The sequence below is a fragment of the Diplotaxodon limnothrissa genome, linkage group LG9, assembly GCF_057381915.1.
Source record: "Diplotaxodon limnothrissa isolate DT_005_m linkage group LG9, D_limnothrissa_male_GT1.1, whole genome shotgun sequence".
In the NCBI taxonomy this organism is placed as follows: Eukaryota; Metazoa; Chordata; class Actinopteri; order Cichliformes; family Cichlidae; genus Diplotaxodon; species Diplotaxodon limnothrissa.
Genome location: NC_140604.1, coordinates 31,843,842 through 31,863,065, shown reverse-complemented (window position 1 = coordinate 31,863,065; position 19,224 = coordinate 31,843,842). Strand labels below are relative to the sequence as shown.

The window sequence follows — 19,224 nt, the reverse complement described above, 5'->3', positions numbered from 1 at the left end:
CATGGTGGGAGTTTCTAAAAATGACAGAGTCTTCATTAATCCCATGCAAACGTACACCTATCTGGAACAATCCGGACATATTACAAAACAATAATATGATAAACTTTCCAGATTGGAGTTGCAAAGGAATTAAATACTTGGAACATATATTGGAAGGAACAGACTTTATTTCGTTTGACAGACAAAATATGGGATCAACAAGAAACGATTTTTGGATTATCAACAAATTAAACCCATAGTAAAAAAGAAATTTAATCCCAGTGAAGCTGAATTACAAACACCACCAAGTGTGGTACAATTTTTTTAGTCTAAAACCCCCCAAATTATTGTCTAAAATATACAGAACACTTTCTAAAATAGATGAATCAATATCCCTTGCTATTGCAAAATGGGAAGCAGATTTATCAATCAGCTTAGACCCAAATCTTTGGTCTCAGATATGCTTAAAAACCTTTCAATGGATCAGAAATCCCAGTTTGCAATTAATACAATACAAAATATTACACAGAGTGCACTATACTGGTCATAGGATGTTCAAGATGGGCTATACGCCTTCCAACAACTGCTTGCACTTGCACTGAGATGCACATCACATAATATGCTTAATTGGTAGTAGGCTTTCGAGCCTATACAGCTTGGAGTAAGACAACATGCATGAAGAGGATGATGTGGACAAAATACTCATTTGCCTAATAATTCTGCACTCCCTGTACACCGGACAATTACATCCACGCTCTTTGGTTCTGTCCACCAGTTCAGAAGTTTTGGCGTGAGATATGTGAAGACTTATCAAAGTGTCTGAAATGTAACATTCCAGCCTCCCCTTTAGTGTGCTTGCTGGGCAACTTGGATGAGGTCACTGCAGAAATAAACACGTTGTTTTTACGGCCCTATGCATTGCAAAGAAAATGGTCCTCATTAACTGGAAAAATAAAAATAATCTTAATTGTAACCAATATAAAAACCCTCTAATAGATCACATTCGTCTTGATACAGCCTCTGCCATCACATTTGATCAATCCCTTTGGGCTCCATCACCTAGTGGGGGTGGGGTGTCATGGTTTGGTCCTGCCTTCGCTATTGTAGTTGATATGGGGGTAGGGACGGCCTTAGGACGTCTGGGGAGTCCCTAGGGACGTTTTCCCTGGAGGGCCTAACCCGGGGGATGTGGCCATGACCTGGTTAGGGGCTCTGGTGGCTCTTAGATGGTGTTTTTCTTGTGGCTGCGTACAGCGGAGATGGGGCAGGGTCTGTGCTGGCGGACGTTGGTTACTGGCCTGGTAGCCTGGCTGCCCCTGGGTGGGTCCGGGATGTGCTCTCCTGTGTTTTAAAGGCACTTTAGAACAGCACACAGCAACACTACATATGAGCGGGCGTAGGGAGGTTTTGGGGTCTTCACTCACCCCGCTTCTGTTAGCCATCAGGGCTGGGGGGCTGGGAGGAGGTGCTGGCCGTCAGATTGGGGTCTGGGATGCGGGCCCTCCCTGCTACTGCAGATAAGGAGGTGGTCCGCTTGCCTCCACCCCAGAGACAAGGGTAACATCTCCTGGGTCTAGGTGCGGCTTGCCCCTCTGGGGGCACCTGGACCTGGGATATAGAGTATGTTTGGGGAGTGTGACTGTCTGTGCAGTGTCTACTTGTGTCTGTCTACACGTTGGGTGAGTGCCGAGTATTTGGTTGTGTATATGGGGGTAGGAATGCATGTTTGTGTCCGCGTGCGCCTGTTCGTCTGTGTCTATATGTCAGGTTGGGTCTTAGACTCAACCTCTCTGGGTACATCTTGGGCCCTCTAAAGGACGGAGGCCTATCTCCCCTCACCACACTCCTTGCCGGTGGATGATGCCCTCAGATGTTGGTGTGTTGGTGGTTCTTGTCGACTGGGGCTGGGCGCTCATGTATGTACCGGCTCACTCCTGGTGGCCGATTGGCGGGGCCTGGCGCCTGTGGCCCGGCTGGGCTCCTACCGGGGGGTGGGGTGCCCTCAGTCCTCTGGCCTCTGGGCCTGAAGCTCGGTCCTCTCTGGCACAGCTGGCTGCCGGCAGAGCTCGCGGGCACGCCACTGCAACCCCCTCTGGCCTCTGCTCCGTAGCTGCTGGGTGACCTCTCGTTTGGGACTCTACTCGGCTCTTCCCAGGAGGGTGGCACGGTTCCCCCCCCTTTTGGTGGTCCTCCTCGGGTCCTCGTACTCTGGGGCCTCTGGCTTGTTTTTCTTTCTTTCTTCCCCCTTTCTCACCGTCTCTTCTCCCCTTTGGTTTTCTTTCTCTCCCTCTCTTTCTTTCACTCTTTCTCCCTGTCCTATCCCCCAGTCATGCCTGTCCTGTTTGTAGCAACCGAAATTAAAATAAATACATAATTATAATAAAGGTCAATCAAATGGACCAATATGGCAAGGCCATGATGATCCACTTGGTAAAATAAATCCGCTTGGCATCTTTCTTGGCCTTAAGACAACAATTCTGATGGCTAAAGATCCAAATGGGACAAAAAAAAGAAAAAAAAAGAAAAAATTGTAATATCTCTTGTTAACCAATGATTTAGCGTTTTGGACATACCATCAATTTTGTCTTTTAGGTTTTTTGATTCTCTAGTGTTGATGTCTTTGTTTAAATAAATGCCTAGATATTTGACTTTATTTTTCACTGGAATCGTCCTCATGCTATTTTCCAAACAATCATAAAGTGGCAAAAGTTCACACTTCTTTAGATTCAGACACAAGCCTGAAGCTTTAGAAAAAATTTTAATTACATTCAGTTTCTGGAACTTAATCTAACAATAACAGCTTGTTTTCACAACTCATTGTGGTGTTGTGATGTGACTGTTCAGAGAGTTCATGATAGAAAGACGTTTGCATAAGCAGAAATAGTAAACACTTATCAGTACAACTCAGTTGCATTTCATGACAATAAAACTTAAAAATCCTCTAACAAGTTCAATATCAAAAATATTTATTCCTTCGATGTCTGAATGGTTCACAATGAGGTAAGCCATTAATTGAGTGCAAAGAATAAATAATTTTGGAGAAATTGGGCAACCCCGTCGAATTCCACGGAATACGTCTATCCTAGGTGTTATGCCTGGATTGAGCGAAACATAACTATAAATCTGCTTGTAGAACAGTTTGATCACTTTGCAAAATTTGTTTCCAAATCCAAAAAGTTCTAAAGATCTAAATTAAAAATTATGGTCTATTGAATCAAATGCTTTAAAAAAAACAGTCAATAAATAATATTAAACTTTCTGAATTAATAACGGATCGGTAGTCAATCATATCTAATATTAATCTTATGCTATTATGAATCTGCCTTCCTTTAATAAACGCTGATTGGCACTCATCAATTAATTTGTTTAAGATGCTCTTAATCCTATTTGCATATACTAAGGCTAATAATTTGTAATCATTACATAAAAGTGTTATGGGTCTCCAATTGTGTAGCACTTGTAAATTTTTGTTTGGTTTGGGCAATAAGGTTATTAATCCTGTTTTCATTGTTGGGGATAGTTCTTCATTTTTTAAACAATCCAAAAAGCCATTAAATAACAAATCTTTCATCTCTAGACTATAGAAATAAAATTTATTTTTTCCCCCATGCTCAATCCACTTGGCTTTAGGCCTTAATCAACTACACCTTATCTAGCTGGTGTTACAAAGATTGTAAGTGTTCTGACTCGTCTGCAGTCATACAAGGCTTACCACATAATACAGTGGGGCAAAAAAGTATTTAGTCAGCCACCGATTGTGCAAGTTCCCCCACTTAAAATGATGACAGAGGTCAGTAATTTGCACCAGAGGTACACTTCAACTGTGAGAGACAGAATGTGAAAAAAAATTCCATGAATCCACATTGTAGGATTTGTAAAGAATTTATTTGTAAATTAGGGTGGAAAATAAGTATTTGGTCACCTCAAACAAGGAAAATCTCTGGCTCTCACAGACCTGTAACATCTTCTGTAAGAAGCTTTTCTGTCCCCCACTCGTTACCTGTATGAATGGCACCTGTTTGAACTCATCATCTGTATAAAAGACACCTGTCCACAGCCTCAAACAGTCAGACTCCAAACTCCGCCATGGCCAAGACCAAAGAGCTTTCGAAGGACACCAGGAAAAGTATTGTAGACCTGCACCAGACTGGGAAGAGTGAATCTACAATAGGCAAGCAGCTTGGTGTGAAAAAATCAACTGTGGGAGCAATCATCAGAAAATGGAAGACATACAAGACCACTGATAATCTCCCTCGATCTGGGGCTCCATGCAAGATCTCATCCCGTGGGGTCAAAATGATCATGAGAACGGTGAGCAAAGATCCCAGAACCACACGGGGGGACCTGGTGAATGACCTGCAGAGAGCTGGGACCAAAGTAACAAAGGTCACCATCAGTAACACACTACAACGGCAGGGAATCAAATCCCGCAGTGCCAGACGTGTTCCGCTGCTGAAGCCAGTGCATGTCCAGGCCCGTCTGAAGTTTGCCAGAGAGCACATGGATGATACAGCAGAGGATTGGGAGAATGTCATGTGGTCAGATGAAACCAAAGTAGAACTTTTTGGTATAAACTCAACTCGTCGTGTTTGGAGGAAGATGAATACTGAGTTGTATCCCAAGAACACCATACCTACTGTGAAGCATGGGGGTGGAAACATCATGCTATGGGGCTGTTTTTCTGCCAAGGGGACAGGACGACTGATCCGTGTTAAGGACAGAATGAATGGGGCCGTGTATCGTGAGATTTTGAGCCAAAACCTCCTTCCATCAGTGAGAACTTTGAAGATGAAACGAGGCTGGGTCTTCCAACATGACAATGATCCAAAACACACCGCCCGGGCAACAAAGGAGTGGCTCCGTAAGAAGCATTTGAAAGTCCTGGAGTGGCCTAGCCAGTCTCCAGACCTCAACCCCATAGAAAATCTGTGGCGGGAGTTGAAAGTCCGTGTTGCAAACATCACTGCTCTCGAGAAGATCTGCATGGAGGAATGGGCCAAAATACCAGCTACTGTGTGTGCAAACCTGGTAAAGACCTATAGTAAACGTTTGACCTCTGTTATTGCCAACAAAGGTTATGTTACAAAGTATTGGGTTGTATTTTTGTTATTGACCAAATACTTATTTTCCACCCTGATTTACGAATAAATTCTTTACAAATCCTACCATGTGGATTCATGGATTTTTTTTTTTTCACATTCTGTCTCTCACAGTTGAAGTGTACCTCTGGTGCAAATTACTGACCTCTGTCATCATTTTAGGTGGGGGAACTTGCACAATCGGTGGCTGACTAAATACTTTTTTGCCCCACTGTATGTATGTATGTATGTATGTATATATATGTGTATGTATATATATGTACCGTATTTTCACGACCATAAGGCGCACTTAAAAGTCTTAGATTTTCTTCAAAAAGTACGGCGCACCCTATAGCGCAGTGCGCCCTGTGTGTTGTAATGAGGACGTAGTAGAGAACACCATGAGAACGCTAAAGGGTGAAGTGTGGCCGAGTTGGAGGAAAGACTTGAGCGGTGGATCATCGAGCAAAGAACGAGCGGGAGAAGCGTTTCGACGGTCACCATTCGGCTAAAAGCAGTTTCACTTTCACTTTTTATGAAATGGTGCCATTTTTCCATCCGGACCAGGACTACGGTAGCGCAGCAACTTCCAGCGGATTATAAGGAAAAGCTGGCCATCTTCCGCTCCTATTGCAGCAAACACATCCAGCCCAGCCACATCACTAACATGGACGAGGTCCCGCTCACTTTTGACATCCCAGTGAGTCACACTGTGGAGAAGGGGACCAGCACGGTAGCGATACGCACAACGGGGTATGAAAAGTCTTCTTTTACTGTTGTGCTTGGCACAAAGAGTGGAAGGCAGCGCCGGGCGAGTTACGCCACAATTTGCGAATGGATTGTAGATGCTTGGGCTAACATGTCTGCTGGCACTGTTGTTCGAGCTTTCGCAAAAGCCGGCATCATTTCCGAGGAGCCGCACGGCACGGAAAGTGACTCTGACAGTGAAGAAAGTGAACCTGGAATGTTTGATGGAGATTTAGCGCAGCTGTTCAATTCAGACACAGAGGATGAGGACTTCGATGGGTTTGATTGATGATAAAAATGTGAGTACCAAACTTTGTTTTGCTCCTGCTTTATTTTTAAATACGCACACTTGTATGCTTGTGTGTTGTTGATGATGATGATTACTGGTAATAAAAATGTGAGTACCGAACTCAGGTTTGCTCCCGCTTTATTTTTAAATACGCATACGGTACTTGTATGCGCCCTATGATCCAGTGCGCCTTATGTGTGTGTTAAATACAGTAACGGCACACATAACTGAGACTGCACCTTTTAGCACAGTGCGTCTTATGGTCGTGAAAATACGGTATATATATATATATATATATATATATATATATATATATATATATATATATATATATATACACTGAACAAAAATATAAACGCAACACTTTTGTTTTTGCTCCCATTCCCCATGGGATGGACGTAGAGACCTAAAATTCATTCTAGATACACAATATAACCATCCCTCCCAAACAGTGGTTCACAAATCAGTCCAAATGTGTGGTAGTGGGCACATCTGCTATATTGAGATAATCCATCCCACCTCACAGGTGTGCCACATCAGGATGCTGATCTGACATCATGAGTAGTGCACAGGTGTACCTCAGACTGCCCACAACAAAAGGCCACCCTGGAATGTGCAGTTTTTTGCGCTATTGGGGGTCTGGGGACCCAGAACCGGTCAGTATCTGGTGTGACCACCATTTGCCTCATGCAGTGCAACACATCGTCGCATGGAGTCTATCAGATTGTCAATTGTGGCCTGTGGAATGTTGGTCCACTCCACTTCAATGGCTGTGCGAGGTTGTTGGATATTCGTGGGAACTGGTACACGCTGTCGTATACGCCGGTCAAGCACATCCCGAACATGCTCAATGGGTGACATGTCCGGTGAGTATGCTGGCCATGCAAGAACTGGGACATTCTCAGCTGCCATCTGCCCTGAACAATGTGAACCATGATTCATCCGTGAAGCGCACACCTCTCCAACGTGCCAGACGCCATCGAATGTGAGCATTTGCCCACACAAGTCTGTTACGGCGACGAGCTGGAGTCAGGTCAAGACCCCGATGAGGACGACGGGCATGCAGTTGAGCGTCCCTGAGACGGTTTCTGACAGTTTGTGCAGAAATTGTTTGGTTGTGCAAACCAATTGTTCCAGCAGCTGTCTGGGTGGCTGGTCTCAGACGATCTTGGAGGTGAACCTGCTGGATGTGGAGGTCCTGGGCTGGTGTGGTTACATGAGGTCTGCGGTTGTGAGGCCGGTTGGATGTGCTGCCATATTCTCTGAAACGCCTGTGGAGACGGCTTATGGTTGAGAAATGAACATTCAATGCACGGGCGACAGATCTGGTTGACATTCCTGCTGTCAGCATGCCAATTGCACGCTCCCTCATTGCTTGTGGCATCTGTGGCATTTTGCTGTGAGACAAAACTGCACATTCCAGGGTGGCCTTTTGTTGTGGGCAGTCTGAGGTACACCTGTGCACTACTCATGATGTCAGATCAGCATCCTGATGTGGCACACCTGTGAGGTGGGATGGATTATCTCAATATGGCAGATGTGCCCACTACCACACATTTGGACTGATTTGTGACCACTGTTTGGGAGGGATGGTTATATTGTGTATCTGGGATGAATTTTAGGTCTCTACGTCCATCCTATGGGGAATGGGAGCAAAAACAAAAGTGTTGCGTTTATATTTTTGTTCAGTGTATATATATGTGTGTATATATAATCACTGACTTTCAGCTTGTTGTGTTTGTGGATATATGACTGACTTTACTTATTAAACATTCGCACATAAATAAGTGACGTCATATTCAGTACTTTTGACAGTTCACTCTTCGGCCGCTCCATCTTATTAGAGAAATTCCACATACATAAATGTAAATTTCAAAACTCAACCCCATCATTTAATTTGTTTTTGATTGAAATTGAATATTACTTAAACTCTCTTAAATTAACTTCCAATAAAAAAGGTTTATCATTGATTGAAATTCATTCAGAAATGTTTAACGAATGAGCTGTCACAACTTTCAAGTACAAAGTTGTTATGAAGTCTGTCACATATCCCCCCCTTTTTTTCTTTTCTATCCTTTATTTATTTATCCTTCTTATTTCATTGTACTGTATATTGTTACTCTTATTTGCCTTGTATGTCTACTGTACAAACTGAACTGGAATGCCTGACTGTTTGCTTTATGATTTCAATAAAGTTTGGAAATAAATAAGAAACCTCTTCGGCCACTCCCTTCTGCCGTATTTTGCGGCACACTTCTCCACACCCACCGCCGCGCTATGAATTGTGGGATATATGGGACCACGAAGCGTGCACCGGACCACGCTTGATATTTGGGGAAATCGACGGCGCATTTGGAGTATGCATTTGAAGTACACTTCAAATTGGGACAGCCGTCGTCGCGTGGCGGTGACATAACCGCACTTAAAATGCGTACTTCAAGCGTGCAGTCTCTTAATTGGGACACAGCCTATGTCCTCTGCCTCAGCCATTTTTCTTGTTTCCCTGTCCTTATCACCACTAGAGGGTTGTATTTCATTTTATGTACTGGTTATGGCAGAGGTAGGTACAGGGTTATTTAAGGTCAAGGGTAATTCTGTCCAGGTGTTGCTGATGAGAAGGGGCAAACCATTTCCTACTGTGCTTAGTCCAGTTACTTGTTGTCTGTGTTTAAATGGAAATTTAAATGGATGTTGCAAAGGAAATAAAAGTCCCCTTAGGCCCCCTCCTTGATTCAGAGTCTTTCCCTTGTCATGTAAATGGTCTCCTTGACTCTGGTCTCAAACAGGCGTTCCTCCCTGTCCAGGATGTGTACCTGTGTTCCTGGAGGACAGGCGGGTCCATGGACCAGTCCACAGCTGAACACCGTACTTGGGTTCAACTTCCAGTGAAACTGAGGCCACAGCTCAGGACAATAGAAGATTGAAAAATGCTGCCTGGTCTAATGGGTCTCAATCTCTGCAACGTTCGGCTTTCAGAATTTGTCTTAAACAGCATAAAAGCATGGATCCATCCTACCTTGCATCAGAAAAACGTTGATGAACTCTGAGCAAATGAAACCACAACTTTAAAAAAATGAATTCACAAAATTAATTGTTTCGACATCTTAAACACAAAATCATAAGTTTTAATACCTACAGCAAGTTTAAGAAAAAATAAAAGATTTTAAAGATCTTTCAAACTTTTTTCTCAAATGTAAAACAGCAGATGGAACTTACATGCGTCTTTTATGGAATTGTCTAAAAATATCTAAATTCTGGCTCTGCATCAACAAGGAAATGAACTTGATACTAAACTGTAAGATCTGTAAAGATCCGGGTCAATTCTTACCACAGTTGCTGCCTCTGAATAAAAATCTGGACAAAAGAGATCCACATTATTAAATAAGCTTACGTTTAATGTCAGGAGATGTGTTATTGAACTGGATTACGGAGCAGCCCCGCTACTGTAACTCAAGTGTTACAAGGAAATTTTTCATAACTTTCAGGTCAGATTTTAAATAAGCTGCAGGAACCCTGTTCAGTGTGAGTGGAGAGCAGCCAAGTCTCCTCCTCTGATAAACCTCCATCTGTGCCACTGAAAACAGTTCATCTGACTGACTGTAAACATGTTTCCATTTGTCACTTCAGCCTTTACTCTGAAATACAGGAAATGAAATCACAGCTCAAACTTCTTCATCCAACTGCTGGAACATAGCGAACCACTCGACATGAACACTGAAGCAGAACAGTTTAGAAACCTTAAAATGAGACTAGGGAACCATTTTCATTCATAGTTGCCTCATCAGATCTTTATAGGAGATTCACTCTGAACTCTGTGGAGTCTGATCTCAAGGGTTTTGAGTCTGACACTGAAACCAGAGGATCTTTCTGTCTCTTTAGATTCACTGTGATCCAGTGATGGAAGTGATTTCAGCCCTGAGTGATCACGCTGATGTTTGCACAGAGCAGACAATGAGGTGAATGTTTGGGCACATTGGTAACAGTGAAACAGTTTTTTAGTAACGTGGGATCGTTTGTGTTCGGAGTATGAACTGAGATTCCTGAAGCTCTTGTCACACTGGTCACAGCTGTAGTTTCCTTCCATGTGTGTATGTTCATGATAGTTACGATTAGCTGATTGTGAGAATCTTTTGTCACAGTATCTGCACTTGTATGGTTTCTCTCCTGTGTGGACTTGTGTGTTTTAAGCCCACTTGCAGTAATGAAAGATGACCCACACTGATCACAGATGTGCTTTTTTGTCCCACTGTGAATGAGTTCATGTCGTTTTAATCCACTTGATGTGGTGAAGCTTCTCCCACATTCTTTGCAGTATTTCAGTTCTTCTCCAGTGTGTCTACGTTGATGTGTTTTTAAGGTGTATTGGTGCCCCTCAGGGGTGTGTTCTGAGCCCTCTGCTATACACCCTCTTCACCCATGACTGTATTTCCTCCTGCGCGTCCAATCTCATCTCATTGTAGATTTCCGGAGGAAGGGTCATAACAACCATCTGCCTCTCTTCATTGGCAGTGAGGCGGTGGAGAGGGTGAGCAGTTTTAAATTCTTGGGGGTAACTGTGACCGAGGACCTGTCCTGGGGCAACCATATCACCTTAGTTGCACGGAAGGCCCAACAGCGCCTCTACTACCTGAGGAGACTACGGAGCGCACACATTCCCAGATCTCTGATGTTGAACTTCTACAACTGTGCCATCAGCAGCGTCCTGACGCATGGATTTCTAGTGTGGCTCCCCAGCTGCACCAAGGCCAACCAGCAAGCACTCCAGCGGGTGGTGAAAGAAGCTGGCAGAATTATTGGAACAATTCTGCCAGAGATTAGTAATATCTTCCCCACTCGCTGTCTGAAGGTGCACAGTATCCTGCGGGACCAACATCACCCTGCGCGCCACCTTTTCCACCTGCTGCCCTCAGGGAGAAGGTACAGGTCTATACAGGCCAGAACATCCAGACTGGCCAACAGCCTGTATCCACAGGCTGTGAGGCTCCTGAATTCTGCCCCCCTCCCCTCTCTGCCCCCCTCTCACGGACAATAACCATATCCAACTTCTTAATAGCACTGAACTGGTTTGCATTGGTGCATTATATCTTTATTCTCTCTTCCCCCCCCCCCCCCCCCCCCCCTCCCCTTCTTTCTTAAATAGACAACCATCATATCTCACAGTACAATAATATTGAACGGGTTGCATTGTTGCATTTTGTCATGTTTCTCAGTTCTTTGTCTGAATGTCCTATGAACATTACCTGTCTTGTTCTCATGTTGTTGCTAAGGATTGTCTCATTGCACTGAAGTTACACTGGGTTAAATATTTACACTTGGGTTTTAACCCTTTAAGACCTACCATAGAACCAAGTCCGCCAGAGCTTATATTATATTTTTACATGCTGTGGAGCCATTTTTGGGAGCATTTCAAGTTGCTATATATCAATACAACCATTATAGCCCAGATTTTAATAATATGTATTCATTAAGTGCATAGTAATTACATAAATTGCAAAAAAAGTGCAATAAACTACAAAAAAATTGAAAATCGTTTTTGATTTTTTAACATATATTTGTAGTTAGAGAAATTTAAGAGGCTTATCCCTCAAAACTGTAAATACAAAAAAGTTGCACAAAATAGTTTCCCACCACAGGAAATTTATTTTGAGTGTCTTCATAGTTTTATTTTTGAAATACACCAATTTTTATACACTGCAGGAAAAACGAAAATAAATATTATAGTGCAAATTTGCAAAAAAGCAGCATATGCATCAAAATAAACTATTTCCAGCAGTGCAATATGAGTCCTAAGCATCCCAGAAACGACACAGAAAGTCATAAAGTCAAAGATAACTTTTAAAAAGAGCAGTATAGGCCCTGAGGCCCTGATCGCAAAAAAGACTACATTTCCGCGAAAATGACGTCACTTCCGGTTTCGGCCAGGTAATGGCGGAAATGCAAAAGTTCGCGCTGACGTCTATTCCAACGTAGGAAGTGTTTTGAACAGCTGATCGGACCGGCAAAGCGTGTTTCTGGAATATTATGTTTTTGTTCCTGCAAGCGCTTTTTATGCAGTTTTTGCTAAGCTTTATGTGGAAGGAAACCGTGACCTAGGACAAGCTGATGGCACAATATGTAAGTACAACTCCTCCGGTTTCATATGCAAAAAAAAATTTTGCGCTAGCTTACGTGGTTGCAGAGCTACTGGGATTTAAAAATAGTTACGCATAACAGAGCGTTCCCGCTCCGATCGGCTCTAAAGGGTTAAGGGTTTTTTTTTGTTTTTTTTTTTGTTTTTTTTTTACGGGTGTACGGAAGCCCCAAACGCAATTTCATTGTTCTTTGACAATGACAATAAATAAATACTTGACTACTTGACTTGACTTGACTGCAATTTTTTCCACAAAGGTCACAACGAAAGTCTTTCCCACCACCACAGTGATGACAGGGTTGAGAACTGGATCCATCTGTGTCGCTCTGCTTCTAAACAAAGACACAAAGACAGTGTAAGTCAGTCCTTCAACACTTTTATCCTGAACATCGCCTGAAATAAAGAGCAAATAAAAAACAAACAAAAATCATAACTGAAATGAAAATCTGAATAATCACTCAGAGCTGCTTTTTCATGCAGTAGAATTGACGAAACATCAGAATCAGTGAGCTGCAAGCCTTCAGCCCCGACCGTGTCCGTGCTGTCGGGTGAGAAAGGCGACATCTCACTGATTCTGATCTGCGGGTCGGCGCTTTGTGTTTACGTCTTTGTGCAGAATCCGTGTACCTGCTCTCATTTACTGTTTGGTGGTTGTCAAAATTTTGTGAGGTTTCACCTGAGATTCGGGCATGTCGAGCAAAATAAAATTATATTAAAAAAATCGATTCAGAATTTTAATGAATTGATGTCACGTTATCCAAGCCAGAATTGATTTTAATCAGTAAATTGATTATCAAAACCCACCCCTAGCTGAGACAGTTTAATGAGCATAATTGTTCCAAACAGTCAGGCTAAAATGACAAGTTAAAAATATAAATACATACCTCACAGTAACTGCACTTGGAGAGTCTCTTTCTGGTGTGGATCTGTTGGTGTACTCTCGGGTAATGTGGAGCTTTATAAGGTCTCTCCTCAGTGTGGGTAAACATGTGGCGTTGGAACTGTTTGTTGGTTATAAACTGTTTGCCACATTGATCACAGCAGTACACATCATGTCTGGTGTGAATGCGTAGGTGTGTATTTCGGTTCCCTAACCGGCTGAAGGTTTTCCCACAGATGTCACAGCTGTATGCCTTAATTCCAGAGTGGGTAACTAGATGACTCTGTAAGTGGCCACTTTGAGCAAAAGCTCTTCCACACTGATCACAGGTGTACGCTTTAACTCCACTGTGGATGAGTTGGTGGTTTTTTAGGGAATCCTTCCTGGAAAAAGACTTTCCACACAAGTCACAGCTGAACGGTCTCTCTCCAGTGTGGATGACCTGATGTTGTTTCAGGTGACACTTGGAAATAAAACCCTTCCCACACTCATCACAGGTGTATGTTTTCTCTCTCTTTCTTCTGTGAGGTTTGTCGGCCTCCTGAGAGCGCTGACTTCTCGCTCCATGTTGGTCCTGCAGTGACAGAGATACAAACAGAGGCAGTGAGTGAAATGCAGTCGTGGAACAAACTCAACCTTCAAACTCCCTCCATTAACACTAGTTTTAAACCTGAAGGTGGAGTGTGGCACCAAACACCTTAAAGGCATCTTATCCCCACCTGCTGGTAGTTCTAACACATTACATCCAACCTGGTGTTAAAAATAATTCATGACTGTTCAAACACTCTAAAATAATCTTTTCCTTATTTTCCTTACTTTTACTCCCCACAGAAAAAAAGACTTTCTACTCATTATATTTTCAAAATAGACTTTTTACTTTTGGTTTCAAACTCAAACTGATTTGAGCCTGAAAATTAACACATGAAAGACAATCCTGATCGTGTACTAATCACCAGGGTATGAAACATAAAAAGAGATGAAAGAGGCAAAACTGTGAGTCATAGTCAGGAGTTAAAGTGAGACGTTGTTCTTCTTTCTTTTTTGCACAGCACCTGAACAAACAGGTAATTTCAAATGCAGCGTTTCTATCAACAAACATCAGCAAACACACAAACTGTTTGTGTGCAGTTTGTCTCACAGTGTGTTGCTGGCTAAAGGTCCAGCTGCTGTACATCACAGGGAGAGAAAAGAAAGAGAGCTAACTTCACTCAGAGATGGAGAAAGATAAGACACACAGGACAGGAGAGGAAGAAGAGAGGTTAGATTTAAAGGGAAGGACTGCTCAGTGGGATTTGATCAACTGGAGATTAAAGCTTACATGTAAGTCCTCATGTGTTGAAATCAGATATTGGGTCTGTACTAGAGATGGCACGATACCACTTTGTTATGTCCGATACCGATATCATAAATTTGGATATCTGTCGATATGAATCTGATATAGTGACAGGGGATTTCTTTAAATCACCCTGTAATTCTTCAGCTAAGACACCTGAGTTAGAAAACACAAAGACTGCAGTCGTATTTACACGCGTGGGCAGTCACTTCTGAGATCTGCGAATCTGCGATCTGCCTGCGTGGTACATTTATACATGTCTGTGTGTGTGTGTGTGTGTGTGTGTACAAAAATAACAACGTCACTCAGAGCAACAGAATCAGCACATACACACTTAAGATTATAGTTTCACTTCTGTAAAAAACATGCTCTGCAAACCTGCAGTTTCCTGTCTACACTTTGTACAGAGTGTACTAAAAGCAACGGGTTCTTTCCCTTTTCTACATTTGTACTCAAAAAACAGGAAATGGTTCAGTAGCTGGATAAATTCATCACAAGGTTATTGGGTGAAAAGTCACATAGACGTTTAGCACATTTCATGAAGCTGATCAAATTATATGAAAACAAACATCTCTTGACATATAGTGTGTTTTTAATCAATAAAGCTGTTTTTTTAAATATCTTGCTGCTTTTTGTATAAGTTCATGCTCAAGTAAAAACAAAAAAAAAACAAAAAAAAAAAACTAAAGCTATTCTGTTATACCTGTATGCAAAAAATACACTGCACCCAAAATATTTCATAGTTCAGCAATACTGACCAATCTAATGAATGTAAACCTACTCCATCCTCCCTATTCTGGTATTTTAAAGAGTAAGCAACCTAACTAATAGGGCTCTAAAACTCCCAGCAAAAAAAAACAAAAACAAAAGGCAACCACCCACCCTCCACCTCATGATACTTGCAAGGAAATCAATTATTTTTCAAGAACATTTAAATAGATTCAACATCTTCAACAGATTTGCAGACTGCACAGATGGTACCTTCCCAAAGGAAAAAGTAGTATAGCTTACTAGGGTATATTAGACTTGATAGTTACGATATACAGTAATGAACTTCTATACATTTTACATCAGATTAAAACTTTGGGTGTAAGCTTCGTATAATTATTTATTAAAAGCTAGACATTTTAAATGAGAATATGAAAGAAAAATATGTCTTTGTGCCCCCTTTTCCCTGTTAATGCCCTATCGGCCCCCCTGGCTAAACTTTGCTAGATCAGCCCCTGCACAGTTACCAGCGTCAGCTACGTAGAAAAAGATCCTGGTGTAGAACGTAAATAAATTCTAACAACAGCTTATCAAGCTTAAACGTGCTGCAGTTGTTCAGCCGCTGGTTTCCTCTTTCTGGTGCGAAGTGGGCCAAAAACAAACGAGACGGACTCGCGACAGAAAAGCCGATCAGCTGATCATTAAGCAGTTTCATGATTGAAGTAGCAGCAGGAGAGGGAGAGAGAGAGAAGAGGCAGTCGCTCCATATATCGGTTGTTAAGCTTAACGCTGGAATGCTTTACAAACATTCAGAGATGAACTTACACACTTGCTTTACTTCTCTCGGGGATAACTTCCTCGGAGATGAAATGCCGGATTGGTAGCAAGGCTCCAAATGCTCAAACAGACTGCAGACAGGTCCCGCACGCCACAACCACTTTATCACGTGATGCATACTGCTGCCACGTGCTACGGTTATGAGCCGAGTTACGCCATGTCGCAAGTTTTGTGAAGTGCTTTTTTGATATTTAATGGATCAGATTACATTTTTTATTTCTCTCCGATATCCGATCCAGTAATTTACGTCAGTATAAGACAGATACATAATATCGGATTGGTCCATCTCTAGTCTGTACATATGATTTTATGTCTTTTTTTCAGATTATGAAACTTGCTGCAAAACAATCTGAGGCAGATTAACTGTGCCGCCTCAGATGCAGCCTTTTCATGCAGTAGAATTGTTAACATGCTAACACAGTTTAATGAGCAGAGTTGTTCCAAACAGTCAGGCTAAAATGACAAGATAAAAACATAAATACATACCTCACAGTAACTGCGCTTCGAGAGTCTCTTTCTGGTGTGGATCTGTTGGTGTCGTCTCAGGTAACGTGGAGCTTTAAAAGTCTTCTCACACAGGTCACATTTATGAGGTCTCTCCTCAGTGTGGGTAAACATGTGTTGTTGTAACTGCTGGTTTCTTGTAAAGTGTTTACCACACTGATCACAGCAGTACACATCATGTCCGGTGTGAATGCGTAGGTGTGTATTTCTGCTCACAATCAGGCTGAAAGTTTTTCCACAGATGTCACAGCTGTATGCTTTAATTCCAGAGTGGGTAACTAGATGAGCCTTTAAGTTGCTACTGTCAGTAAAAGCTCTGCCACACTGATCACAGGTGTACGCTTTAACTCCACTGTGGATGACTTGGTGTCTCTTTAGGGAATCCTTCCTGGGAAAAGTCTTTCCACACAAGTCACAGCTGTACGCTTTAACTCCAGTGTGGATGACCTGATGCTGCTTCAGTTTATCCTTCTCAGTAAAATCCTTCCCACAATCGTCACAGGTGTGTTTTTTCTCTCCCTTTCTTCTGTGAGGTTTGTCGGCCTCCTGAGAGCGCTGACTTCTCGCTCCATGTTGGTCCTGCAGTGACAGAGATACAAACAGAGGCAGTGAGTGAAATGCAGTCGTGGAACAAACTCAACCTTCAAACTCCCTCCATTAACACTAGTTTTAAACCTGAAGGTGGAGCGTGGCACCAAACACCTTAAAGGTCTCTTATCCCCACCTGCTGGTAGTTCTAACACATTACATCCAACCTGGTTTTAAAATAATTCATGACTGTTCAAACACTCTAAAATATTTTTGACTTTTTTTTTTTACTTTTACTCCTCAAACAAAAAGGACTTTCTACTCATTACATTTTCAAAACAGTCTTTTTTACTTTTGGTTTGAGAAATTTGAGGGGAGTTATTTCATCACTAAGGGCATCAAACATCAAACTGATTTGAGCCTGAAAAGTAACACATGAAAGACAATCCTGATCGTGTACTAATCACCAGGGTATGAAACATAAAAAGAGATGAAAGAGGCAAAACTGTGAGTCATAGTCAGGAGTTAAAGTGAGACGTTGTTCTTCTTTCTTTTTTGCACAGCACCTGAACAAACAGGTAATTTCAAATGCAGCGTTTCTATCAACAAACATCAGCAAACACACAAACTGTTTGTGTGCAGTTTGTCTCACAGTGTGTTGCTGGCTAAAGGTCCAGCTGCTGCACATCACAGGGAGAGAAAAGAAAGAGAGCTAACTTCACTCAGAGATGGAGAAAGATAAGACACACAGGACAGGAGAGGAAGAAGAGAGGTTAGATTTAAAGGGAAGGACTGCTCAGTGGGATTTGATCAACTGGAGATTAAAGCTTACATGTAAGTCCTCATGTGTTGAAATCAGATATTGGGTCTGTACATGTGACACGTTTTTTTTTTTTTTCAGATTATGAAACATGCTGCAAAACAATCTGAGGCAGATTAACTGTGCCGCCTTGATGCAGCCTTTTCCAGGCAGTAGAATTGCTAACATGCTAACACAGTTTAATTTGCGGAGTTGTTCCAAACAGTCAGGCTAAAATGACAAGATAACAATATAAATACATACCTCACAGTAACTGCGCTTGTAGAGTCTCTTTCTGGTGTGGATCTGTTGGTGTCGTCTCAGGTAATGTGGAGATTTAAAAGTCTTCTCACACAGGTCACATTTATAAGGTCTCTCCTCCGAGTGGGTCAACATGTGGCGTTGTAACTGCATGTTGGTTATAAACCGTTTGCCACACTGATCACAGCAGTACACATCATGTCCGGTGTGAATGCGTAGATGTGTATTTCGGTGCCCTATCTGACTGAAGGTTTTCCCACAGATGTCACAGCTGTATGCCTTAATTCCAGAGTGGGTAACTAGATGCCTCTGTAAGTGGCCACTTTGAGTAAAAGCTCTGCCACACTGATCACAGGTGTACGCTTTAACTCCACTGTGGATGAGTTGGTGGTTTTTTAGGGAATCCTTCCTGGGAAAAGTCTTTCCACACAAGTCACAGCTGAACGGTTTCTCTCCAGTGTGGATGATCTGATGATGTTTTAGATTAGACTTCAGAGTAAATCCCATCCCACACTCGTCACAGCTGTATGTTTTCTCTCTCTTTCTTCTGTGAGGTTTGTCGGCCTCCTGAGAGCGCTGACTTCTCGCTCCATGTTGGTCCTGCAGTGACAGAGATACAAACAGAGGCAGTGAGTGAAATGCAGTCGTGGAACAAACTCAACCTTCAAACTCCCTCCATTAACACTAGTTTTAAACCTGAAGGTGGAGTGTGGCACCAAACACCTTAAAGGTCTCTTATCCCCACCTGCTGGTAGTTCTAACACATTACATCCAACCTGCTGTTAAAAATAATTCATGACTGTTCAAACACTAAAATATTTTTTCCTTATTTTCCTTAGTTTTACTTCCCACAGAAAAAAAAAAAACACTTTCTACTCATTATATTATCAAAACAGACTTTTTACTTTTGGTTTCAAACATCAAACCAATTTGAGCCTGAAAAGTAACACATGAAAGACAATCCTGATCGTGTACTAATCACCAGGGTATGAAACATAAAAAGAGATGAAAGACGCAAAACTGTGAGTCATAGTCAGGAGTTAAAGTGAGATGTTGTTCTTCTTTCTTTTTTGCACAGCACCTGAACAAACAGGTAATTTCAAATGCAGCGTTTCTATCAACAAACATCAGCAAAATTCAGTTGTGTACAT

General features: G+C 42.2%; 1 protein-coding gene across 1 annotated transcript in view; it reads right to left on the bottom strand.

The window, feature by feature from the left end:
• The window catches only part of LOC146625875 (uncharacterized), a 36,664-nt gene that overhangs the window by 14,593 nt on the left and 2,847 nt on the right, over positions 1-19,224 (bottom strand). The window contains exons 3-4 of the mRNA XM_085363007.1: positions 18,077-18,673; positions 16,468-17,064 (exon numbers count right to left, since the gene is read on the bottom strand). Coding sequence (XP_085219133.1) covers positions 16,468-17,064; positions 18,077-18,673 — 1,194 coding nt within the window. The remainder of the gene's footprint in view (positions 1-16,467; positions 17,065-18,076; positions 18,674-19,224) is intronic.